The sequence below is a fragment of the Melanostigma gelatinosum genome (assembly GCF_949748355.1).
Source record: "Melanostigma gelatinosum genome assembly, chromosome: 12".
Lineage (NCBI taxonomy): Eukaryota > Metazoa > Chordata > Actinopteri > Perciformes > Zoarcidae > Melanostigma > Melanostigma gelatinosum.
Window position 1 is genome coordinate 17,954,002 of NC_136645.1, and position 25,832 is coordinate 17,979,833.

Genomic DNA, 25,832 nt, shown 5'->3' on the forward strand with positions numbered 1-25,832 from the left:
TCGCAGCGACAGCGTGGCAGCTCTGGGGGGAAAAAAAACAGAAGATGGAGGAGGGCGCTGTTGGTAATAGCAGGAATTATAGTGGGTGATGATACCGCAAGGAATGCAAGGGACTGTGATGTGCACAGAGACACCTGTAGGTGTCCTACATGCAGCATATGGACAACTGTTTCATACGATGTACTCTATGTGCAACGTCCTACAGAAACGAGACTCGGGCACATATGATCTGATGCACAATACCTGAAACAGGTCAAGGTATTGACCTGACGCTGCAGGGTCAGACTGGCCATGACACTCCAACATGTTGAGAGCGGCATCAGCCAGGATGGAGGAGGGCAGCTTGTGTTGGAGGCACAGGCTGACGGCCTCAGCCAGTGCCTTACTGGCCTGTGCCAACAGCTGCTGGACTCTACGCCTCCTCCGCTGCGAAGAGGAAATCACACACACACACACACACACACACACACACACACACACACACACACACACACACACACACACACACACACACACACACACACACACACACACACACACACACACACACACACACACACACACACACGTAAGTCTGTGTAATCAATCAATCAAACAGGTAAGGGTTATGTCACCCTCACCCTGTAATCATCCCTCCTCATCATACTGGCTGTTGAAGGATTCTTTCATGAATCGTCTCCAATGTGAGTGATTAATATAGTTTGACGGGAGAAAAGAACTCAGACTACTGAAGCCTCATATCAGCTTCTATTATGCTGTAGAGTGCATTTTTTACACAGAGCAAAGACTGGGGGTTTTGTTGCCCATCTCTTGAACTGGATTTACAACAGGAAGTGAGCTCTTCACATCCAGTATGGACAAGAGGAACAATTGCAGCAAAACTTGGAAAAACTTCTCCTTTTGGTCCAACTCCAAAAAACAACTATTTCCTGTAATCTTTCAATTTAGCCATCTACCCACTGCTGGGTTATGTTTTGGTTTTTTTACATCTCATAGACGTCTCATGCGCTCTCAGTGATATATCGACATCAAGACTGAACTTTGCATTTCCAACTTGCAAAATATGAAAGTGGAAGTCATTTTTCTAAACTATCTTAAAAACATTTTCAGCTGGAGCGGAACTGTTTCTGAATTAGGGCCGTTGTAGGGAAGTCAAACATAATAATCCAGAGCCAGGAGGAGGATAATATTCAGAGAAGTCTTCTGGGATTAAAGTCGCAAATTTACAAGAACATTCAAAAGAAAACAACCTATTTATTTGAGGTATTTTCTTGTAAATTTTCCCTTGCTCCGTTTTTTTTTTTTCTTGAACCCTATAACGGCCATAATATGCCGTATTAGTTATTCATACTTGATCATATTTCAGAATATCTTTGGTTGAAACTGAGAGGACAATTAAATATTGTATTGTATTGTATTGTAAAGACCTCTCTCGCATCATCAGCCGGGTGTTATTAATGCTTTGCGTTCACATTTGTAGGGAAGAGGCACGGACTATTTCGCATGTTTATGTTTCCATAAGGCGAGAAGGTTCTATGCTAGTTAACAGCAGAACAATCACCTGATTAAAGCTGTCTGTGGAGGTATTCATCTCATGTTGATATGATCCAAATGATACATTACATTTTGTTTCATTGATCTCCATCCAGACACCCAAGTCAAGACTCGACCTTTCAACACCACCTCTTGAATCTTACTCAATATTCCAAAATGTTGCCACATCAACAATATATTCGAGGCTTATTTCATGTGGACAGTAGATCTCTCTGCGCAGACTTTCAATAGGAGAGCGCCCAGAGAGTTACCTCCAGGGGATTTGAGATGTGAGGCTCAGTATGAAGACCTTAGATGAGAGATGAGTCAGAAGTGATGGGGTCACTTGTCAGGAGGTATGTACCTGCAGCTCAGCACTTTTGGCAGAGGTCACCCTCGCCTCTCGTCTGATTGATTCTCCGTCTTTCTCAGAGTTCTCCTCCTCCGCGGAAACGGCTTTGGGGTCGGACCGGGCCCCCTCCTCCTGCACAAAGTTATTTCAAGATCACAGAACAATGAGCGTGATTAGTGCCAAATCCCCTCATGATCACAAACCATGAAGACCTGAGCTTCTCTGTCCGCAATTATGTAAGCTGACATCAATTCCTCTAATCACTATAAGCTTTTCACCCCGTGTTGCAACTTTTTCGAGGTTATTTCTCAGTTGGTGTGTATGTGGGTGCATCAGGAGTCCCCAAAAAAATGGGAAATAAAACCTGCGAATAAAATCCCCCAGAGATTTATACGACAGCCTGTTGTTTCTTTCTGGTATGTTGTTTTTGTTGTCACAACATTTCTGAAGGCATAAACAGCCTGGAGCAGAGTTACCTAATAAAAGGAGAAAAAAGATTTTGTGTTTTACTCTAAAAGCATCGTCGGGTGCAGGCAGAGATGTCAGGAAATAAACACCAGGTATGGCAGCTGATGAGGTCACATGACTACAGTGCTGCGATACATACTCTGAACAATGTTCGTTCCTTAGAAGCTTTTAGACCGCTGTGCAGGGAAGGTTTGTGATTTAGTATTGTACTTTCATAAACAAGGGGGACTAAAAAGAAGCAGATATTTAAAAAGAGGTCGAAATCGAAGCAGCACAGGCTGAGACATCCTGGTGTTTAAAACACTGGATCATTTCCAGTGATACAGCTTAATTGCATTTTTCATAAACTCCCATAAAATAGCCTCCAGAGCCACAACGGACATTATATGTCTCTTCCTTACAACTTTTTTTAGGAATCTATTCCGTGCCATAAAGTTCTTAATAAGGCAACTTCTCAAATCAAAAGATTAGGATCATCTTTGGTCCCCAGACATTACATTACATTATATTACAGTCATTTAGCTTTTATCCAAAGCGACTTACAATAAGTGTATTCAACATCTGTATTCAAGAGAACTACTAGTCACCAGAAGTCATAAGTGCATCTCCTTTTTTAAACAAGCATCTAAGAGCATAAACCAGAGCAAAAGCACAGTGCAGAAACAAACTAATACAACAAGTGCAGCAAACTAGTATGAATATAATAAGTGGTGAGTGGAAGGCTCAGGGTAGTACTTCTTGAAGAGGTGAGTTGTCAGCCTGATGAAAGATGGGCAGCGACTCCGCTGTCCTGACGTCAGTGGGGAGTTCATTCCACCACTGAGGGGCCAGGACAGAAAACAGCTGTGACCGGCCGCAGGGACCTCTGAGCGACGGGGCAACCAATCGCCCCGAGGTAGCAGAGCGAAGAGGTCGGGCGGGGGTGTAGGGTTAGGGTAAAGAAGCAGATTTCTCAACCACCCATGTGAGCATAGCGTAGCGCTATTTAAAAGACTGAGGGGTCCTTTGTATTCTCCTGCTATGAGCCCCGTTAACTATTCCCTGAGAGACCAACTGAACACCCAAATAACAGAACAAGTGGGAACTAATTACAGAGATATGTGCCTCTGCATTTGTTATTCTTAGTGTAATGATGCTGTGCAATTCTACTTCCGGATTATTCTACACATCTGTTAAACGCTTCTCACAGTCAATCTTTCATGTTGTTTTTCCTCTAGAGGACGACTCCAAAAAACAGGATCTGAGCTCAGCGGAAGGCGAGTCCCTGGTGGGAGTACGGGGCGTGTTATTGACGGAAGGTTTGTCGGATCTCAAGGAGGTGCGGCGCCTCGACAGCTTGGTACGAGCGCACGCTCTGCTCGCTGTCATGGCGGACAGGACTTCACCCGAGCACCAGCTTCACCTGCTCAGAGCCTGCGTCTTTGTGCTGCGGATATGGCAGGTAGTGCGTCTCTAACTCTGACAATGTGGACGATGAGGCTGTTGTTCAAATGCGTAGTCGAATGTTTAAGTTGAGTGTGGAGCATGTGTGCACCGTCTGTCACTCCAGGTGTCCATGGGGGTAGTTTGGGAGATTTCCAATGAGATGGCAAAGAGCCAGCCTCCGACCTCTGCTGCGTCCAAAAGGGACAAAGCCAAGGACCAAGGCAGAAAAGGGAAAGCTGTAAGTCTTATTGCTCAAACTTCATTTTGAATGGCGTTGATTTACACGGATTAGTGTAAAGCCCTAGGTATGTACCTTCCAATGATAAAGCGGTTGCTTTGATTGGTTTGTCAATAACAGTCATCTAACTTTAATACATCAAAATAATCTGTTTCGACCAGCCTACCCCTGCAGAAGAGAGACCTGAAGCCGTTGTCTTGGATCAGGAGCTTCCTTCCACGCCACAGGACTGGGCTCGCTACGTCTGTCCTGAACAGGCCCGGCTCATCTTCAGAACCAGCGCTCACCCCCACTGCATCAACGCACATAGCATTACAAAGCAGGCAGGTCTCAGAGTCATCACTATACCGGGTATGGTGTTGTCCCTCATTTCAGTCTGGTTTTCAGCATAGCAGGGATTGTGGCTGCTGGTTGTATAGAACTAGGGGTGACACTTGGTGTCGATGTCGCTCTAAGAAGCTGTCCTTTGTTGGTGAAGAGGAAGTTCATTTATTGATCTCTGTGGGTCACATTCTGATGTTCGAAGAGGTTGAAACTTCAGCATTCTGAAATCAATATGTGTTGAGATTGGGTTTGATGGCACCGTGGGCCACTTCCTGTTCTGATAAAGCACCGGATAGTATTAATATGGAACATTTTTCGGCTATGCACGTAAGAATATGGTTATTTCTGTATTTTTGATTTTGTTTGGCTGCAGACTCGAAGCCTGTTTTATCTCGACCTGCTGGAAAAGGAGCTCCACTCCCTCTCACTCGACCACCTGACGCTGCCCATCATGCATCTTGCTGAGACCATCGCTCAAGACCTGTTGGAGAGGAGGAGCCTCTCAGACCTTTACCGACTGAGGTAAGAACACTGGGGAGTTAAACGGGGAAACTCCACAGCTCTTACACGTTAAAGTCCTTTGGGAGTAGTACTGCATGTGAGAGGAAATACACACCCGATCTCCAACCGAACTGTCCGCAGTCCCGTTGCATTGTGGGTAATCTAGATGCCAGGTTTTGACAGGGAAGAGGAATGCATTGGATTAAAAACCTGGTATCTCTGGTTATGCTGCATCGATTTCGATCCTTTTTCTGAACTGAACATTGCATGTTTGAAAATGTTGTCGAAGTGCAATGCTAAAGTTTTTAAATATATTATATATATTTACTTGAATTGAATTGTGTGCCTCTGCAAGATAATGATTTGACTAAAGTCAAACTTGCTTCATTTACAGTCAACCGTCCAAACACAGAACTGATGAATTAGTTACCGTACTTTTAGTTACTTTCAGAAATAATGAAGTGACTTTGTATGTCTCTTGTGGCTCTTTCTTCTCCCCCAATTAGGATTGTGAGGCGCTGTAGTCAGCTGGGTTTGGAGACGCATTCACCGTATCAGGAGGAGCTCCTGAATCTGAGTAAGATCCAAGAACAAGAACAGATGGGGGAAGACAACACGGCCGTACAGATTTATTGCTTGTACATTTAGCTTAAATGACCTGTGATCTCATGTTCATGGTTCCAGGTGCCACAAAGTGATGGCTTTGTCACAGGAGAGAAGAGGCCTTCACAAAGCTTCCAATCAGGTGCTTCTTACAAAGTAGATAGATGGATGTTTTCAATTCTGCTTCAAATCAACTGAAAGAAATGACAATGAACATGTACAACGTTTGACTTCCTCTAGTTGTATTACTTCTAGGAGGATTGTTAGCAATCGCTCACAGGTGACTTATATTGATGGAGATTGACTGTGGTATCGTTCTTTTATTATGTTTCTTTTCTTTTCTGTTGCTTCCGTTCTTTCCCATGGTGGTGTGGATGTTTGTGTGTTGTTGCACTTGTATACAGGATGTCTTTACCATTTAAATCAATAAAAAGTGAATTGTCTATTGTGGTGATTTTTCAGACGGTGGAGGTGGGTGGAATGGCTGGCTTTGGGCGACCGAGGAGTGATGTGTGTGCTCAGGACATCTCACCCCAATCAAACTGCAATTTTCGCAAATTCTGGAAACGCCGTTTTTCTATGACGTCACACATTCCACACCTATTTCGAAGAAGAAAGTCCAGTCTTAACATATTGTTTTACACCAGAAACTGTGAGTGGCCTAACAATATGAGTTTTTCTAATAGCTAGCTTAAATGCTGAACATTCTTTAGCTTAATATTTAGCTTAATATTCTTAATTTAACGTAATTAAACGCACGTTTTGTACTGCAATTGCCTTTTATGGAGTCAAGGAACATTAACAAACACATTTGGCATGAAATTTAAAAAATAAATAAAAATGTTTTACCTGTAGGTCTGAAGATCTGAAGATGTGAAGATCTGGTCTGCCCACCGGGGCCGGGGGTCCACTGGAAGCCATTCTGTCCAACTGGTATTGTTTGCTGTAGGTATTCAACTCAGTTCGCCAACAGTTTGGTTTGGAGGTGATCAGATGTCTGAGAGCTCAATCTTGTAGGTGCAGCAAGTAAACTTCAAGTGCAACTCAGAAACGCCGTTTTTCTATGACGTCACTATTATGCGACCACGCCCCCTCCACTAACGCAGGCATGCGTGTGTGAGAGAGATTTGATTTTATAGTAAATTGTGTAAATGTAAATAGTTTGGACTGTGTGTGTGTTTACAATAGGTGTTTCCATAAATCCGTGATCTGTGATGATAAACTTCACATCATCTTGACCCAGAGCATACATACAAGGTTCAACCAAGAATGAAACATGTCAGCAGTTTCATTTGTGTTGTTGTTGATTTAGATATAACATACTGAATAGAAAGGCAGTAGACATGAACTAAACTAAACTTCAATCACTGCATGCTTCCAACGACATCATGCAAAGATTGCACAATTCATGAAACCCAAATTTATCTCATTTAATTGAGTACCATGTGGGGCTTTTTATTTGTCACTGGATGATACCGAGCAGCCCTCGTCTGTTATTGTATTGCTTTGTGAAGTAATAAAATCTGTTTTATTTTTGAATTGTTATTAATATTCAACTTTATATGCACATAGTGAGAAGATCACTTTGTGGTGCATTTTGCGACACATTTCTAAAAACAAGGGACACTAATGATGCATGTATGTCATCTGGACAACCTCCACATGATGGCAGTATTGTAACTTGATTCACTTTTTATTCACTGATATATTTTTGCCAACAGATGGCACCACAGTCTCACTTGCAGTACTACTAGTAAGAAGGCCTCTTTGCTTCTTCCAAACACAATCATCCCATCTCCCCAATTAAGCAAGACAACACTGTGCGGGGTGAAACTGTAACATTAACTCAGACTGCAGACTGTGTTGAAAGTAAGACAGTATTGTTCTCAGCCGTGACCTCATTTTACACGTTTAATCTGTTGCTCATTATCAGTCGGTGGGATAAGTCTGGGAGCAGGAAGGGTGGGAGAGTCTTCCTCTCGCTTTACTGTCAAACGTCTGTGTGTGATCATAACAATCCAACTGAGAGCTGGACTGAGATTTCTGTCCAGTAGATATCATGCAAATTGAACACTGATTTGAAACGGCGTCTCCCCCCTGAACCAAATATATTTACAAAACTCTCAGTTTAACTGATGTGGTGTTATATTATGAGTTCTGAAAATACGATAAGGTTGTCGTACATTGTCGGATTTTTGAATTATATCAGAAATATGATATTGTTTCCAAGACAAAGACATATTTATAAAGTTTGTCACACATTTATTTGTATTGTGCTCCTCTGTAAACAGTATACATACAGTACATACAGTTTACATGAACATGCTGTGTTCTATGTGACAAATGCATCTGTCTCCTTCTTGACTTGTGAGCAGATGCAAAGAGCTGCTGACGGCTTCCTGTGTGTGTGTGAGGAGCTTCCCAAACCCACCAGCACAGAAGAAGCAGATGGAGACAAACTACGTCCTCTGTGCCGGTGGGGACGGGACGCCCCTCCTCCTCTCGGCTGGTGGGTGGAGCGGGTGGTGTCGGAGGGGGGGAGGGGCGGGGAGTGGCAGGGAGGATGTCATCGTACTCAGGAGTCCTGCCCTGTGAGACACAAACACAAGAGATGAATACTTTTAACTCAACTACACAACCTTTACATTGTTCAATGATGGAATCTTATTCCTGATACTTCTGTCGTCTTAGTGAGGGATTACTTACTCAGCCCACTGAAAGAAAGGCGACCACCGCTCTCCATCTGGTCCTGCAGTCATCCATCCTTCTCATCTGGGCCTGTGGTCTCTGTTGTCTAGGAGATCCAGGATGTTGCTTCCTGTGTTACAGCCATCGATACCTGAGTAAAAGAGACTTGGAAAACTTTTCTTAACGTTAGTCATTTTTACCATACCCATCAGCGCTAAAGTGGGTCAATCCAACGGCCCCAGTGCAAGGCGCTACATGGGGTGTCATCAACCCACCAGCACAGAAGAAGCAGATGGAGACAAACTACGTCCTCTGTGCCGGTGGGGACGGGACGCCCCTCCTCCTCTCGGCTGGTGGGTGGAGCGGGTGGTGTCGGAGGGGGGGAGGGACAGGGAGGACGCCACCGTACTCACTGGGTCTCAGACTCACTGGGGTGCTGAGAGTGGTTCAGTGGTCTGTGGTGGGTCTGGGTCTTCCTGGGATGATGGATTTGGTTGATGTCCACTCTCAGTTGCCCCAGGAGTGAGAAAAAAGCACAGAGGAGTCCTGCGAGACACAAACACAAGAGATGAATACTTTTAACTCAACTGTACAACCTTTACATTGTTCAATGATGGAATCTTATTCCTGATACTTAGTGAGGGATTACTTACTCAGCCCACTGAAAGAAAGGCGACCGCCGCTCTCCATCTGGTCCTGTGGTCCTCCGTCCTTCTCATCTGGTCCTGTGGTCCTGTGGTCCTCCGTCCTTCTCATCTGGTCCTGTGGTCCTCTGTCCTTCTCATCTGGTCCTGTGGTCTCTGTTGTGTAGGAGATCCAGGATGTTGCTTCCTGTGTCACAGCCATCGATACCTGAGTAAAAGAGACTTGGAAAACTTTTCTTAATGTCAGTCATTTTTACCATACCTCTGTCTGATACAAGCCAACATATGGAGGTCACAGCAGTACGCCATCAAGACCAAACTTAAATTGTATCAGAGCAGTGTTTTATCCACCCTATTGTACGGTTCTGAATGCTGGAGAATGACACAAGAAGACCGCAACAGACTATCAACCTTCCACACCAAGAGTTTAAGACGAATACTGCACATTTTCTGGCCAAGCACCATCTCAAATAAAGAACTGTATGACAAATGCCAACACAAAAGCATGGAGACCATCCGAATGAGCAGAAGATGGGGATGGATGGGACATGTGTTGAGAAAAAAATCCTGCTGATATTACAAGAACAGCCTTACATTGGACACCAGAAGGGAAAAGAAAAAGAGGCCGACCAAGCAACACACGGAGAAGAACTGTGGAGAAGGAGATGCAGAGCCTAAACCACTCATGGGGCACCATCCAGCGACTCGCCCAGGACAGACAGGAGTGGAAGACTTTTGTTGGTAAAATAAAATCTGTTTTACCAGATTCTGTGTCCTGTAGTCTTGCTATTGGGTCCTGATCTTGAACTCCCGTGACAGAATCTTCACTGCTAACTTACCTTTGGTTTCTGCGTCGAGCATCAACCATTTTTCAAATGGAAAATCAACAAAGAAGAGATATTTAAAAGCTCTGCTGCAGGCTGCTGCCTATCGCCAACCCCGCCAGACGCAAGGGAAGGCTGTCTGGTGCTTTATCAGTCCTGCCAGACGCAAAGGTTTTACAATTCTGCAGCAAACATGCTGTCTGTCTCAATCCGAGTCGCAGTCTTCAGCCGGCTGCCAGTATCTCCTGTGTGGGGGGAAGCTGAGGCCTGAAGTGGAGGGTGGAAGACATATGTAGTCATCTGCCCGGCTCTTCTTTGTGGAGGGACCGAAGGCTGAAGTGGATGGCGCCGACTCCCTGTCGTCCTCTTCTCTGGTCCTCTTCATGGAGGATCCGAGGCCTGAAGTTGAGGGCGTCGCGTCCTCGTGGTTGTCCTCACCGGTCCTCTGCCTCTTCACACTCGCCTGCTCCGTGTGGTCCTGTTCCCTGCTCCTCTTGGTGGACTCTTCTGACCTCTGGGGGACTGGGGGCGGAGCATCTTGAGGACGTTCCACAACAAAACGTCGAGCGAAACGAACACGGTCCTGTTCATGATCATCTTCCTCCTCATCATCCACTTCCGGAAGGTCATCGCAGAAGTCTTCGTACCTGGAATCCTCGTCGTCCACGTCCTCCTCGTCGTCCGCGAAGAACACCTGAAGCATCTCACGCACATCGCGGAGCACCTGAACTCTACCCACAACGACGAACTCAATCTGACCTGGCTCCCCCTGACCTCCACCCACCACGATGCGCTCCAACTGACCTCCATCCACCACGCCGGGCTCCACCTGACCTCCACCCACCACGCCTGGCTCCACCTGACCTCCACCCACAACACAAGAAATCAGGATCGGGAGACCACTTACTTGGTCATCGTCGTCGAGGATCCTGATGACTTCAGGGAGGCCGTCTTGTGCAGGACGTTCAACGACGTAGTCGACACCAGCTGAGAGGGAAACATTTAAACTGTCAGGATTTCTCATAACATGAAATATTTCTGGATTACATGAAGAAATAATCAAAGTTCAAATCAGAAAAGACGACATAAAGTAACTAGGACAGTACTACACAACTCACAAAGTCCCCAACACACAAGAGGGTTCACCTTTAAACATTTATAGCAAACACAGTGCAGCTCTGCCTCTGTTAGTTTGAACACATAACACAACTATATTAATAATGATAAAAGCAATAAATAGTATTATTGTCGTTATAGATATTATCCTTATTACTGTTATTATTATATGTCCGAAACAACAGAGTAGGGTGAGAGGAGCAGCTGGCCACGCGCTTTTCACACGTTTCTGATCTGGATTCAGATTCCAGCTGCTCACCAGTCAGTCAGCAGGTCAATTAACCGACTGTTGAGTACTCGTGAGCTCTGGACAAAGACGTTTATTTTGCATTTGTGTGGACGAAACGGTCAATGGCTTTCAATACACAGCGTGAACGTATTTGTTGAACTAGCGACGCACAGTGAAACGTGTCTACATTAATCCAACATGACTAACCTCTTTAGTTTACAATTCATTATTCTCCCGGTTTATGAGTTGCATATCACAGAGCGTGGAGGAGATGCAGCCCCGTACAGTTACGGATCGCTCTCTTGTCCCTCGAAAACCAAATACCACAACAACGAGCAAAGCGCATCTCAATGCTAAATGTTAGAGAAATAGTTTATGTAATATGATGACGTCAAAGGATCAGATGTTTGTTCAATAACTCAGATTTCAACAGTCAAACCCACTCCGGGTCGCATCGTGTCCTGGTTTGATGACGTAGGCTACGTCCTGACACGCGCCTCTAATTGTTCCATATGGTTACCATGGTGCACAACTTCAGCATTTATTTAGCCTTTTAATGTTAAAATAGGTAGATTTGATGCCTTCAAACCAAAATAACTGTGTTTAATTAAACATCTACACTATTGTGAACACATTCGACAGACGTCCAGCCACATTTAAGACATTCTGTCACTCGAATAATCAACTTACACGAGTGTCGGTTTCCGACAGGCCTGATAATATAGTGTCAACTGTTCACCTTTCACTGATTTCTAAACTGAGAATGCTTTAAATGCTTTTAAGGGGATGAATCAAAAGGAAAATACGAAAATAAATGTAAAAGTTGTCTTACCAGCACAGCTATGGGCCATCTCTCACAGCGCACTCCCCACAGGTGCTCCTCCTCCTTCAGCCGAAGATATTCAGGCGCCTCTGTTGTCCAAGAGTAGTGACAGTAGTTTCTCCAACAAGTTTCGAAAGTAGCTTTTCTCAAGAAGTTAAAAACTCAAAGAGTCGGCTCTCCACGATATGTCCAAGAGGTGTTTACGCTCAGGTCCAAGTGCAGAGTGAGCGATCAGAACGTTCTGAGGCCTCAAGTAACCTCGGGTGGGTCCGTTTCCATGGCATTCAGTGACGCGTGCGTGTGTGAGTGCGTGCGTGCGATTAGCCAAGACAGAGAGAAATATGAATTATTTTATCTTATATATAATATATTTTGTATTTGATTTATACTCGTTATTTTTATTTTATCTTCCAGTGCTCTATTGCCATTCAGTACAGCTAGTTGTCTCTGCTTATTCTAATACAACAAATCTGTATTGGAAATTGAGAGAGAGAGATTAAGTAAATATATATATACATTTATTTATTTCTCAATGAATCTTTCTAGTAGAGAAAAGAGCCTGGATACTTGCAATCCTAAGGCAGAGGACAGTTAACAAAAACAGCAGCAGCAAAACAAATATCAGCAAACGTGTTTATTAACTTGCAGTAACACATATGCACATACTTTATATTCTTTCTATAAGTTGTCCCTTTTTCTGCTTACAAGGCAGTCACCCTCCCCTGAAGGATTATTTTCTCCAAAATTGTCCAAATCACATTCAGTAAATGATGAAAAGAGAAACATTTATCAATAATATTCACACAAGGATGCAAACTTAGAAGATTGACACATTTTACACAGCAGAATACACACAAATTCATATAGAAATCATTTACATGGATGTCTTATTGTGGGTTTAAATAAATAAAAGAAAAAGGTGACAGTCACAACGGTCATCTGTGTGACAGCAACAATAACACATCAGAAGTGTATTGTCCTCTCTACTGGTTGTCCTATTAGTAAAGGCTTTATATAGTATGAGAGCTAATTTCATTGTAGCTTTAAGTACAAGAATGGAGATATTACAAATGGACTGATGTCTTAATTCCAAGCTACGGTTGCTGAATGTTTGTCTCCGGTGAAGAGGCCGTCGTTCTCCCCCCTCAGCTCCTGGCTCCCTGTAACAAAACAAAATGTAGAGTTAGTTTTATTTCACACCACAAAACAAAAGGAGCAAAATACTCAAATGTAGTTTATCCGTGTAATTAATCTCAACGTTTGTAATGTTACCGGACTTAAAGTGATATTTCAGGTTCACAACCTGTCTACTTGAGCTCCTGTTGGTCCGTTAATGGACATAATCGTCACAATCTCAGTAAGATATTGGTCAACCTCTGAGGTTTGAACGTGAAGGCATTAAAAGTTCCTTTCCAAGCTACCGTCGGATGCAAGCAGACGAGCTCCTGCTAACATTAGCTTGTTAGCTAGCTTGTCAGCTATTGTCACGTAACCATGAAGTAGGTCAAGTGACTCTTCCAGTAAATAATAATATATTATATATTTAAAGCGATTTGTATAGCGTGGACAGTTCTGAGAGTAATGAGTCAATGGCAATTACATCATATGAGGTGCACCAAGCTATCAATAAACTGTCTGAAGGCAAATCAAGTGGTTTAGACCATATTACTGCTGAACACCTTAAATATGCTAGTCCGAGGTTAGCTCCTCTCCTCGCTATTTGTTTTACTGGCTTCATGGTTCACGGCTTGTTACCAGACTCAATGCTGTCTGTTCTCTTAGTGCCAGTCATTAAAAACAAAGCTGGTAAAGTATGTAGCCTAGAGAATTACAGGCCCATTGCTTTGGCCAGCGTCCTGTCAAAAGTCCTAGAAAGAATTCTGCTGGACAGAATACAGGACTTCATCACCTCCACAGATCACCAGTTGGGCTTCAAAGCCAAACATGGCACTGACTTGTGTATATATGCCTTAAAGGAAATTGTAAACAAATACAGAGGTCAAAACTCATCACTTCTTATGTGTTTTATTGATGCCTCCAAAGCTTTTGATCGTGTTAATCATAGTAAATTATTTTTTAAACTGAGCCAAAGAGGTGTCCCCACATACATTGTGAGAATTCTGGCTTACTGGTATGCGCACCAGAGTATGCAAGTAAAATGGGGTAAAAGTGTGTCAGCCCCATTTGGGGTTAGCAATGGTGTCAGACAAGTTCTGTTTAATCTGTATGTTGATGATCTGTCCAAGCAACTGACAGCCTGTAATACTGGTGCATGATTGGAAATACTCTGGTTAATCACATCATGTATGCAGATGATCTGGTGATCTTTAGTCCTGTGTATATTTAGACAGGTTCCACAAAGAATTGCTCAACAACTTTGCTTGAGGGCCACTGAGGAGCCATCTATGCTGCTTTGAAATTCTGGCAGGTAATACATCTTTCTGTCAATTAACCCTCTAACTAGGAACTCCGAGTCCATGGCAGGGAGTGCCACTGTAGTTTGCCTTGCCTCACGATTTTCTCCCATCACATCAGTAACAGTATTTGGTTTGACCAAGTAAATTATTTTTGCACACTGAGTGGCCTGATTTCTAGTGATGCACTTTGAAGTTAAGAAGCGTTGGGACCAGGAGCCTAAAGAGGTGCTTTATGTGAGTCAGAGAGTGGGGGGGAGAGCGAGAGAGTGAGAGAGATGTAAAAATAAGTCTATTTCATTTGAATTTAGAGACTACAGTGAGTTGTTTGAACTCAAGTTAGTAGTCAATCAATACAAACAAGCCTTTTTGGTCCTCTTCGTTTACCGTAGTCTCATCCGTTCTTGGGTTGCTTGGTAACGCTCCCTAACTACAAACACGGATGGTGGCTCTGTTCAGCATTTTACTTTCGACACAGGGTTAGTTGTTCATTAAAGACACTAATATGTGGCATATTTACAGTGACGGTAAAATGAAACGTACGGACGTATTGCTTTTCTAATATTCAAGCAGTTTTGAAATTCTTGTTGACCGACGTAACACCTTTCACACACCTGTAACACTGCAGTTTTAAATGGGGTAATTTAGCGCGAACAATAGCGTAACTGGCCGTCCTAACCTAACCTAACCCTAACCCCACCAAAATAACCAGTGGACTATTTCCATGTACTTGTGTACAATAATTGCGCAAGATGAGCCACAGTGTTCATTTAAAATGTCATCATGTCAAAAGCAACGGAAACATTTTGTCTGATTCTGTGGAGCAAAGAGTCAATTATTTTAAGGTTACCCGTGTCTCAATGTTTATTTGTGTCCACATAAAGGTTGTCTGTTGTTGAACCAACTTTCCCTCAGTTTTCCTTCTTTACTTCTACTTCAGTTGGTGATTTCTTAAACTTCCAAGAATTCTACCATCCATCATGTAGATGATGTCACCGGACCAATTCCAGCTGCTGGAGAAACCCAAGTTTTGTAATGATAATGAAAACATGATGAAATAACCAAATGCTGGATGTACAAATAGCCTAAATGTGTTATATTATTACATATTTATTTCAAATAAGTGTATGCTGTTAATGGTTTGATATTGGACACATGCAAAATAGGTCAACATGTAATACAGTTTCAAAGGAAACAATGTATTATATTAAAATAAATTGGAAGACAAGACCTAAGCTACGAGTGTGAACATGTATAGAATAGACTAAATAGTCTGAAGAATAATATTACATTGAAAATGTATGGCTTGATCAAACACAATACTCTACAGAGCGTTTATGGACATAATATGAAGTATAAATCATCTGTAAAATCGTCACAATCTCAGTAAGATATTAGTCAACCTCTGAGGTTTGAAAGTGAAGGCATTCAAAGTTAGTTTCCAAGGCTAACTACGGTCGGATGCAGGCAGACGAGCTGACAAGCTAGCTAAGCTACCGCTAATGTTAGCTGACAAGCTAGCTAACGTTAGCGGTAGCTCTTAGCTAGCTTGTCAGCTGACGTTAACGGTAGCTCTTAGCTAGCTTGTCAGTTACTACTACTATGAACAAACATGTGATGTTTAAGCTCCCGGTTACGTTAGCTAGCTTGTCAGCTACGAATGTCACGTAACTTAACCGATCATTTTAACAAACGAGTTTACATGTTATAGGTTTGTAATAAAAAGTTATTTTGCAAGATGTTAATGTGTTGATGCAGTTTGGGATATTAGCATGTTTTCAATGCATAGTTTAGAATTATTCTATTTTTTAAAGTTTTTTTTTACAGTTTTCAAACGGTTGCATGGAGTTTTTTGAAAATGCCGACATGATATGAGATTTTAGCACGTTTCAACAACGTTGACAACACAAATATGAACTTCTCTCAAATGAAGAGAGAGAAATAATTGTCCTGCTTGTAAAGGAAAGACAGATAAACTAGCTTTCATATCCGCGTCACTCCCAAATCCTAATTCTTAAAGGGGCCGCACACAATCCAAACTCTGTTAGGAGGCCCTTTTTAATTCCAGGTTACCCATCCCTACCTTCAGCTAACGTTGAAACGTGAAAGGTTCTCGCTAGAGCCCGTGTTTGGTTTGTCCGTTCTGGCCTGCTGTGGAAACATGGCGGTGCATGCATGGCGGACAACGTGGGATGGGTTCGACCGCTTGCCGACTCCTCCTCCCTTTCCCGCTGGCCATCCGCGCTCCCTCCCTTTTGGTGTGGAACGTCCTGAAGAGGCTCCGCCCCTGGTCCCCCAGAGGTCAGCAGAGTCCACCAAGAGGAGCAGGGAAGAGGAGCGCACGGAGCAGGTAAGTGTGAAGAGGCAGAGGACCGGTGACGTTTTGGTCCCAGCTGACCAGGAGGAGGAAGAAGAAGAGGATGAAGATGACCCTCTCACCCAGCGGTTACCACCTAGCAGTTTCTGGGATGGGTTCTACCGCTTGCCGACTCCTCCTCCCTTTCCCACTGGCCATCCGCGCTCCCTCCCTTTTGGTGTGGAACGTCCTGAAGAGGCTCCGCCCCTGGTTCCCCAGAGGTCAGACTCGGACTGATAAAACACCAGACGCCTTCCCTCGCGTCTGGCGGGGTTGACGATAGGTAGCATCGTGCAGCAGAGCTTTTAAGTATCGCTTCTTTATACATCAAGATTGCGCTGCGGACGGCTGCCTCGACGTGTTGGTGCGCATTGTTTTGTTTTTAATTCAGTTTTATGCTGCGATACCCAGAGCTCTTTCACCAGAGAGGAGTTCATAAACATCAGGGGAACAACTCCAGCGGACTTACTTCCAACTTTTCAGTTAACTTCTGTGGAATTACTGGACATTCTCGTCCAAGGTGCTCTCACCTTAACTCATGCAGTCTGCGGTCCATCAGGACCAAGACCTCACGCCACACGAACACTTTCTTCCCATCCGCAGTCCATCAACAACACTTCTACTTCCATCAACAACACTTCCAACACTTCTACTTCCATCAACATCAACACTATTAACAATATTTCAATTGCAGGCAGTGGGTGGAGGAGCGGGTTGGGGGGGGGGGGGGGGGGGGGGGCGGCAGGAGGACGTCACCGTACCCGCTGGGTCTCTGACTCTCTGGGGTGCTGAGAGTGGTTCAGTGGTCTGTGGTGGGTCTGGGTCTTCCTGGGATGATGGTTGGATGACGTCCACTCTCAGCTGCCCCACGAGTGAGCCAATAGCACAGAGGAGTCCTGCCCTGTGAGACACAAACACAAGAGATGAATACTTTGAACTCAACTATACGACCTTTACATTGTTGTGTTGTATGTATACTGTTTATTTATAGAGCAGCACAATAAAAATCAATGTATGACAAACTTTCTAAATATGTATTTTTATTTGAAACAATGTCAAAATATTTCTGATAATCTGACTATGTATGACAATTAATATACAATAAATATTGTGAAATTATAATTTAATGTCTTTGATTTTCATTTGACTCAAAGGCATTACTGTTAGTACTGTTACGTATTGATAATCATAATATTACATGTTGATATAACTAAAATGGGGAAAGCTTTAGATTATGGCCCCAACGTGCAGCATAATTCTTCCCAATTTAATTCAAACTAAATCATAAATAATTGAAATCTTTACTGATTGTTAACCAGTGCAGAACGTAATGATACATACATGTAGGTCCAAGGGAACAAGATCTGACATTAATGAATAATAAATTAATGAATTATTATAATTTTTTATAACACTGCTGTAGTTTATTTCAAAATGATCATATAGAACTTACCAACACTGGCGAGGCACAGATGATAACAAAATAAGGAACGACATAGAAAATAACTTCAAGGTACATTTGTGTTTTTACTTTGCAACAAACCAAGGTAGAGGAAGAAGAGTACTGTCAGGTACATACTGTTGGCCTAAATAGGTTGTTGTATTGACTGGGAAAGGACTGTATATTTTTACTGTGGTTCATTAAAAGGTGTGGCCACCAGGGGGCATCGATCAGAATGCACTCCAGACAAGATGTTCCTTTTGAGAGGTTTATTGACAATAGTCAAACAAGCAATTGTGTGTGCTCACCATTGCGCAGCAACACCTTACTCACTTTGAGTAGGACTTGGCTGCACCCGGACCGTCTGTCCAAGTACAGTACGTCATTGGTTGTGCTGACAAGGCAGGACGTATTCTCAGCTGCAGGTTTTATATTCACATCGTGCAGAACTTGCAGATGCTTCCCCTTACACTTCTGACATGTAAACTTCAGGCGGCACTGTGCAGCCTGGTGCGAGCGGCCGCATCTCCAGCATCTTTTGTTGATCTTGATCCAGGCTGTTTTTTGTTCCACTGTCAGCTGTGCAAAGCTTACACACTGGTCGAGAATGTGCTGCGTGTTTAAGCAGTAGTGGCAGTATGCTGGTGCTCCTGCCACTCTTGCTCCTGTCGCGGTAATTCTCTGGCCGTGGTCCTGATTTGTTCTTATCCTCTCTGTACAGTGAAACGTACACAGTCTCTTGAATCTTCAGCTCATAGTCGAGCCAGTCTGAAAAGTGGAAGAGGTTGGGGATGGTAACACGCATGGGGTACAGGAACCTCTTGAACTCAGCCCGCATATCCTGAGGCAGCTTGGACAACAGCCGTGTCACATGTGACCCACAGTGAAGCTCAGTATGTCCACTGTCCCCAAGCTGATCTCACATACCAACTAGTGCTCTCAATCGCAGTGCAAACTGCTTGAACCCACAGGTGTCTCCACGTGCGATGTTCGGGGCATCCATCAGGTCAGCGATTTTTCTGAGAGCTAACTGGTGCGGCTGGCCATAGTTTTCAATGAGGCTAGCCATCGTGTCAGTGTAGGGCTGCAACGAGTTGTTGTAGGAGTCCGCTATGAGCAGTGCCTCCTCATACTTCAGGTGGTCCACCAGGATCTGATAATTAAAGCGCTCTGTAGCATCCTCAGGCAGCAGGTTCTCCAGGGCAACCTTAAGCCGAGCAAACTCCCTAGGATCTCCTTCAGTGAATACAGGGATTTTGGGCGTAGGACCACGGTACACAGTCTCCTTGTGGTGGGAGGATGAGAGAGGCTTGCAGTGCAGAGACAGCCCCTTCCCGGATGGCCTGCTTGGGGTCCCACACTGCGTAGAAGATGTTGTCAAAGAAGGGCTGCACTTGCTGAAAGAAGAAGGTGGGCGCGCTCACAGCCAGCTCCCTCAACACCAACACCTGGAGAGGACAGGAAAGCATTTCACAGCTGGGCATTGATTGCCGTTCTTGGGTCTTTCCAGTGTAAAATATGTGTAAATATTGTGCTTTGAGACATCACTCGGCAATTAATATCAACCCTTAGAATTAAAAAAAAAAAAGTGCTACTGGAAATAAATTGTGTGTGTACTGTTCCGTCATCATCTTAAATGTGTTGTCATAACAATGTTATATTTGGTTGCTAAAATGATGTGTCCATTCACCATCAACTCGGGGACGATGTGGTAAAGAGAGCGTGAGAGATGAATGTGTCCGGAGGAAACTGTGCCACTAAAATAAAAGTACTCTAGCTTTGTGCTGCTTTACAAAGTAAAAACGGGTCAATGGGACAATTTTGAGTGAAACTGTCCTCAGCCCTCATCTCCACCACACATACTGTAAACACCACCAAGAAGTGGCTTTATTTCAACAACAAACAACACAGCCCTTGCCGTCTGTGAATCACTTACTGCAGCATGGCGTCGGCCCTCATTTCTGTCTGCTCCCAGCCACTCCAGGGCCCTCTTCACCTCAAACTCCACATACTCTGCAGTGAAGGTGTCCCCTGCCATAGACAGGTGGCCCATGGCTTTAGAGGCCATCTCCATCACCACAGGGTCGCTGGACGGGAGCAGGTTGCGCAGGTAATTGGCAAAGCGGCTGATTCTGGTGGCATTGCCTCCCTCCACTCCAATCAGACTCACTGGAACACAGGATTGAGTCTCAGTAATATGCTGTTTCACACATACTGTGTGCTGTATTGCACATCTTCATGTGACATACATGCAGGACAGTCACTTATCTCTGGACAATTCCACCAGATCGTTGGTAAATCAAAAGTTAAATTGAATGAAGTTAATCTGGCATGTCGAAGTTTACGGCTTACCGATGGCGAGAATCCCTCCTTTCTTTTCATTCACATCAGAGCTGGATACCAGCTCAAATATGTGGTGGTTTAACTCATCGTAGAATGTAGTGGCTTCATCTTGACTTAACTGTGGAAGGCACAAAAAATGTGTGTTGAAAAAGCATAACTGATGACTTGTACAATGAAAGAAAAAAAAAGAAAACTAGGTGTCTAAAAAGTCTTCATATCCACAATGAATCAGTGTAAACAGCTGATCAGTCAGCTGTGGGCAACAACAGTATATTGTAATCCTATCCTAGTGGCAGGTTTCTATTACATCCATGTTTACCTCTCGGAGTTCTGTGGTCACATAGTGCTGCAGCTCTTTGGCAGATTTTGCTCTGGTGTCTTCATTTCGATTCTTCAGCCCACTGATAAACTGCTGCAGCACAGTGGCTGTGCCTGACATGATCACCATTTGGATGGCTTAATCTGCAAGGAGACATATAACGTGGATTTATGCCTTCGCTAACATTTCCTGGGTCGTCAAAGGAAATGCAACAAAGAAAAGAATAACAAGTTCAAATACCATACTTGGAAAGAGACTATATCCGTCCTGAGTTGTTTACACAGGTCAATGTTGTTGTTATCTGATCCCGAGTGTACAACTTGTCGGAGCGATATGAGCAGTAACGTTGGTCATGTAATGAATAGGATACATACAGGGTGAGGGGAACCTCTGTGAGCTACCCTCTCCCACAGCACAGAGCACGTTGCACCTGACGTCTGCTGTGTACAGTAACAACAATATTAAAAACTTTGACGATGGAAAACGTAGAGGTCATGGATCACCTTCAATGAAATATCTACCCCCCCCGCCCCCTCATGTTACAGTAGCTTTAGTTCATATTTGCAAAGCCGGCTGATATTCAGAAATGATCTTGAACTGTGAAATATCAGTGAGGATATACAGCGTATTAGGCAACAATTAAGTTCGGGAGGCCATAGACGATGCAGTTGAAGGCTGCTGGTGCCAGAGTGGTTTTGTGGCGAGCATCGTCTCCCTCCGAGTCACTGCGGAGCACTTGATCTGCAGAGAACAAGCCAGAGGAAGCCATGACTATATCTGAAGCTTATCTGAATTCACAAAGAGCCCAGAGCCTCACACACAGAGGAACACTTGGACATAGTTACAGGAAACAGAAATGCCAACGTGAGGCTAAATGAGGACGCGAGTGGGATGAACAGTGTCATGTGATCCTGTGACCTCACCGTCCCCTCTCCTCAGGGCGTGGACGGTCTGGCCAGAGGTCTGCCTGACCCTCAGTAAATCTGCATGAACACGTGGACACACACACACACACACACCTGTAAATTACAATGTATGAGGTGGATCGTACGTGGTGGGAAATGTAGAAAAGGCCAGAACCTACTGTCGAGCACATTGAGCATCGTGCGTGTGTTCTGCTGAAGGCTGCTGTGCCACTGGTGGAGGACAATACAGCCGACACCACACAAACTCAGCAGCAGAGCGGTCTCCAGGGGTTTCTCCAGGTCCAGCTGTGCTGCACTGGACGGAAGAGAAACACAGTGTTAACAGCTTATAGTGATCAACTGCTGTTAAAACAATCCCTTCATAGTAATCAAGTAGCCGCTTGCAGTGTTCATTTGGGATATTTTCATACATCATATGAAAATAATGTCATTAAAACTACTTTAATTCTATTTTTTCCTTCTTTACTGTATTCCCATGATGCTTTGCCTCGTGGTAAACCCTTCTGCTTCTGCCTGGCTAACTGATTCCCGTCACGAAGGGAAAAATAAATACATTTTCTCTCAATGTGCGACGGTCTCCCCGAAGCTTCTGACAAACGAGAGGCAGCAGCAGAACTCCGTGTTCCTCCGGCCGCCTTGTGAGGAACAGTCGCGGCGGCTGGTGATGGAGACAGAGGACAGATGTGCTCGGGGGAGAGCAGCTGTGGTTGAAGCCGCTCTTGAAACAACAGCTGTACTGTGTTCTTGTCAATACAGGAACTCAATGTCATTACTTAATAGAAAGGTTAGTGCAGAGGATTTTTGACAAACTGAGTTTGAGCTTCACTCGATAGAGCGGTTACCTCTTGGACATGTCGAGGTTCGATTGGCGGAGAACACTGGCACTGTTCTGAGTCAGGTCGAAGAGCAGAGCCAGGCGGCACTCTGAGGAGAGAAAACGTCATCCTCATCATTATTATTAGACAACTAACAGAACCCTCTTACGAACAGAAGGAGGAGAATTTCTAAGAATCATAAGAGTTGTATGCTGACACAATGATTATATTCTAAAACAACAAGGGGATCATTCAAGTATTAACAGTTGAGACACACATTGAGCTCAAAATATGGAAACAACCCCCAATGATGTTGTCTACTCGAGGAGACTAATGAAGGATAAGGCCTGTGCTCAGAACGTGGTGAAGCAGAGGCGTGAGACTAACGCTGACACACACCTTTCAGTCTCTTTATACCAACTTGTTTCAGAGGTTTTTAGACAAAGTGTGAGAATTCTAAATTGGAACCGGACAGGTTTAACGATTAGTTGTTAATTAGTAGTTAACACCGTCGGCTGCACACACCAGCCATGTCAGTGCACAGCCAGCGCACACACAGCGTGCTCATGGTTAATGACATCGTTTCAGTGTAAATAGTTAATCACCTCCTGTCTTTTGTTGTCGTTGCTGTCCGTGTTGAAAAATAACTATCGATCCATTGTGTTCAAAATTTGAATTGAATAAGTGTACGATGTAAATAACAGGTTGAACTTATGACACTTTAAAATGCTGTGGCTGTCAGTGACACAGTCCATCTATTAGAACACAAAATAGAGGCTTTCTACTGTACAAGCACTCGGACGAGACTAGAACGCTCGTGTCGGACACCAGGTGTGTGTCAGTGAGGCCTCGCAGCTATTCTGTCTGACCTCCTATATACAATGACGGTCTGTTGCTATTCAGCAGCCTGGGGCCGAAACATCCCCCCCCCCCCATGTTAAGAAGCATAATATCATTACTTAAACAAGACAAAGTGATTTGTGATACGAGTGCAGGTGGTACGGCATGACACCCAAATCTGCCATCGGCTCTTCTTATCCTGATGGCTAATTAAGAGCGGCCCGGTTTGTTGTGAGGTAACAGCTGGAACTCAGACCATGGTGTCAGTCGCGCTATAGTTAGCAGCACGACAGCGCCGGGCTGGCGGGAGGCCCATATGTCTGGCCTGCGGCCATGTGTAAGGGCCAAGCTGACACTCTGTCGATCACATTGAGTCCACCCAGTCTTTGCATGCCGGCGGAGGGAGCCATTAAGATGAAGGCGTGTTGTTTTTGTGAAGTATATCTTGGAAGGGGTGAGGGACTGGAAGGTGATCCGGGGCAGCTTATTCTTCATCTAACGAGTGCTGGGGGAGGGAAGAGGCCCTCCTCTAGTGCGCGAGGAGAGGGAGACGCATTCCGCTTCCTGTTCCGCCGGCTGTAAATAAATCACCACGGTCAGGGGTTCTTTTGAGACTACTCCGGGGGGAAAGAAAATCATAAAGGTTCCACTTCTATTTTTCTCCAGCCATCATTTGACTGAGGCAACAGTGACTTTCGGCTGAAATGATTCAGCAAATATCCGTGTTAAAATACCACATAAAGAGCAGAGAGCCAATCTTAAGATATTTTGAGACGAGTGAAGCTGTGGGAATGTTAAAGTGTAGCAGGGATCCGTAAGTAAAACCTCATTGATCTCTCGCTGCAGGACAGGGTTACGTCTATAACCACACAGGGAACGAAAAGATTGATGGGTTTGAAGTGACTAAGCCCACTGCTCCATTTACTGCTTACATCATCGACAAACTGCTCCGCTCCGAATGTCAGTCATTCAGCCATTACAGTGTTTTGACGCCTTACTTTTCTTCCTAATACACCTTTTAAAACGGCTTTAGATAACTCAAACAGCAGTGTGGTTACATAGAACTCGGTAAGTGTTTTATACGACACAGTAACCTTCATAGTGATCTTTCATATTAGCTTGAGAGGGTTGTGAGATAGTAACTATCTCAGCAACATCAAGGGAAATCTTTTTTCAATCTTTGTTACTCAAACCATAACAGTTTGCACGTCTATCCCATCAGAGGGCTGCCTTGTACATGTCAGAGTCCTGGATGCGCATACATATGTACACATAGTATCAGGTTCTTTTACCAATGTCCCTGATGTCGTTGTATTTATATATTGTATTTAGCAGTGTGGAGGTTTCTAAGTCAATGTATTTTTAAAAACAGTTTTTTTTTTATAGGCTGTGTTAAGTTTGGTTCATCCAAAAATGGAAAGTGCTAAATATGTGCAATTTTTGAAAGAGCTCTGAATTTCTGAGATTAAAGTAATAATTTACAATTTCTGAATAAGTCCACTTTACTCTCTTCGAAGGCTGGATGCTGCTGGTAATACGGTGGTTCTGGGCAAAAATCACGAGTATTCCTTTATTGCTAAATCCGATTGCAAAGTACAATTTGATGATGTCATCCACTGCAGTTAAAATACATGGCAATCTGTGGTGTGATGAGGTCGAGCCAACCTGAGTGAAGCATTATGGTTCTGTGACCAAAAAAACAGGACTTTTCCGTTTTTCATTTCTCAGAAATTTGAGACTTTAACCTCAGAGAATGTCAGAGTTTTTTCTTTTATTACGTTATGATCTCAGAGAATATTCTAGTTTCCTTCTGGTAAACTCTTTTTTTTTACCACTTAAATCTCAGAGAATATCCAAATGTGTTTTTTATTTGTAATTGTATTACTTCAATCTCAGAAATAGATGTTTTTCTCATAATTTCTTCTTTTTTACACATACAATGGCCCTAATACGCTGTCGTACATTTGGACATGTTCAACATTTTAAAACAACGTACCTACATTCATTTGTACAGAAATGCTGTTTGGGTGTACAGTACCAGACAGATTGAAGGCTGCCAGTTTGGCCGGTGGGATGTTTGCCATGAAGCGCTCCATCCCCAGGTAAATGAAGGCACTGCATCTGCACAGCAGCTGCTCCATCTCGGACACACTTGATACATATTGGGGAAGGGTTAGCGGTGCAGATGAGGTGCATTGTAATGTCACAAACACAGTTGGTTCTGAGCACGCTCAGTGCAAAGACGTGCTGCATTGCATTCTGACCTGGGCGTTTCTCTGCTGCCCATGAAGCCCTCCCACACATGGCTACAATGCTGGCTGTGGGTTTCCAACATCTCCTTCATCCTCACGCTCAGACTGGTCCCTTCTGTGCCAGATGGAGAACAACATACAAACATGACGGATCCTTACACCGCTAAAGGGGCGACACTGAACCGGGAGCTGGAATATGACTCATACGAGGCCACAAAAGTCGAATAAAATGAAGTAAAATACTGTATTGTAAAAGGGAGAAGGATGCTTTGAGAGGCTACGCGCTGACATGCAGAGCGAGCTGGGCCAATGCCCGGCTGCAATACAGTATGAAAAGAACATTAATCACAGTAGAGCA

At 43.9% G+C, this 25,832-nt stretch overlaps 3 protein-coding genes and 1 long non-coding RNA gene across 7 annotated transcripts; 1 reads left to right on the forward strand and 3 right to left on the reverse strand.

Moving 5' to 3' along the window:
- Positions 1–3,682: 3,682 nt before the first annotated feature.
- On the forward strand, positions 3,683–5,929 carry LOC306785410 (cilia- and flagella-associated protein 46-like). 2 transcript variants are annotated; one of them, XM_079279776.1, is made up of 7 exons: positions 3,683–3,794; positions 3,903–4,016; positions 4,178–4,339; positions 4,714–4,862; positions 5,348–5,418; positions 5,526–5,586; positions 5,907–5,929. In XM_079279776.1, the coding sequence occupies exons 1-6, from the start codon at positions 3,720–3,722 to the stop codon at positions 5,537–5,539; spliced, it is 585 nt and encodes a 194-aa protein (XP_079135902.1). In that variant the 5' UTR covers positions 3,683–3,719; the 3' UTR covers positions 5,540–5,586; positions 5,907–5,929. The 2 variants fall into 2 exon arrangements, with proteins under 2 accessions (XP_079135902.1, XP_079135901.1); XM_079279775.1 differs by lacking the exon at positions 5,907–5,929 and having other exon boundaries at positions 5,348–5,815.
- Positions 5,930–12,408: 6,479 nt separating this feature from the next.
- On the reverse strand, positions 12,409–20,781 carry LOC306785564 (serine/threonine-protein kinase mTOR-like). 3 transcript variants are annotated; one of them, XR_013772428.1, is made up of 6 exons: positions 20,642–20,781; positions 20,332–20,440; positions 19,916–20,148; positions 18,313–19,427; positions 17,300–17,439; positions 12,409–12,928 (listed from the first exon to the last, which is right to left on the reverse strand). XR_013772428.1 is itself a non-coding variant. In XM_079279989.1 (4 exons), the coding sequence occupies exons 1-4, from the start codon at positions 20,768–20,770 to the stop codon at positions 19,218–19,220; spliced, it is 681 nt and encodes a 226-aa protein (XP_079136115.1). In that variant the 5' UTR covers positions 20,771–20,781; the 3' UTR covers positions 17,744–19,217. The 3 variants fall into 3 exon arrangements, 1 of the variants encoding a protein (XP_079136115.1); XR_013772429.1 differs by having other exon boundaries at positions 18,288–19,427; XM_079279989.1 differs by lacking the exons at positions 12,409–12,928; positions 17,300–17,439 and having other exon boundaries at positions 17,744–19,427.
- A 483-nt stretch (positions 20,782–21,264) lies between these two features.
- LOC306786126 lies at positions 21,265–21,794 on the reverse strand. Its single transcript, XR_013772463.1, has 3 exons — positions 21,726–21,794; positions 21,565–21,624; positions 21,265–21,382 (listed from the first exon to the last, which is right to left on the reverse strand). It is a non-coding gene; the product is annotated as an uncharacterized lncRNA (long non-coding RNA).
- Positions 21,795–22,128: 334 nt separating this feature from the next.
- On the reverse strand, positions 22,129–25,621 carry LOC306785756 (cilia- and flagella-associated protein 46-like; the record flags this gene model as incomplete). Its single annotated transcript, XM_079280209.1, has 4 exons — positions 25,487–25,621; positions 25,261–25,373; positions 22,410–22,491; positions 22,129–22,225 (listed from the first exon to the last, which is right to left on the reverse strand). Exons 1-4 carry the CDS (start codon positions 25,618–25,620, stop codon positions 22,129–22,131), a joined length of 426 nt encoding a protein of 141 aa, XP_079136335.1. The 5' UTR covers position 25,621.
- Between the last annotated feature and the right edge of the window lie 211 nt (positions 25,622–25,832).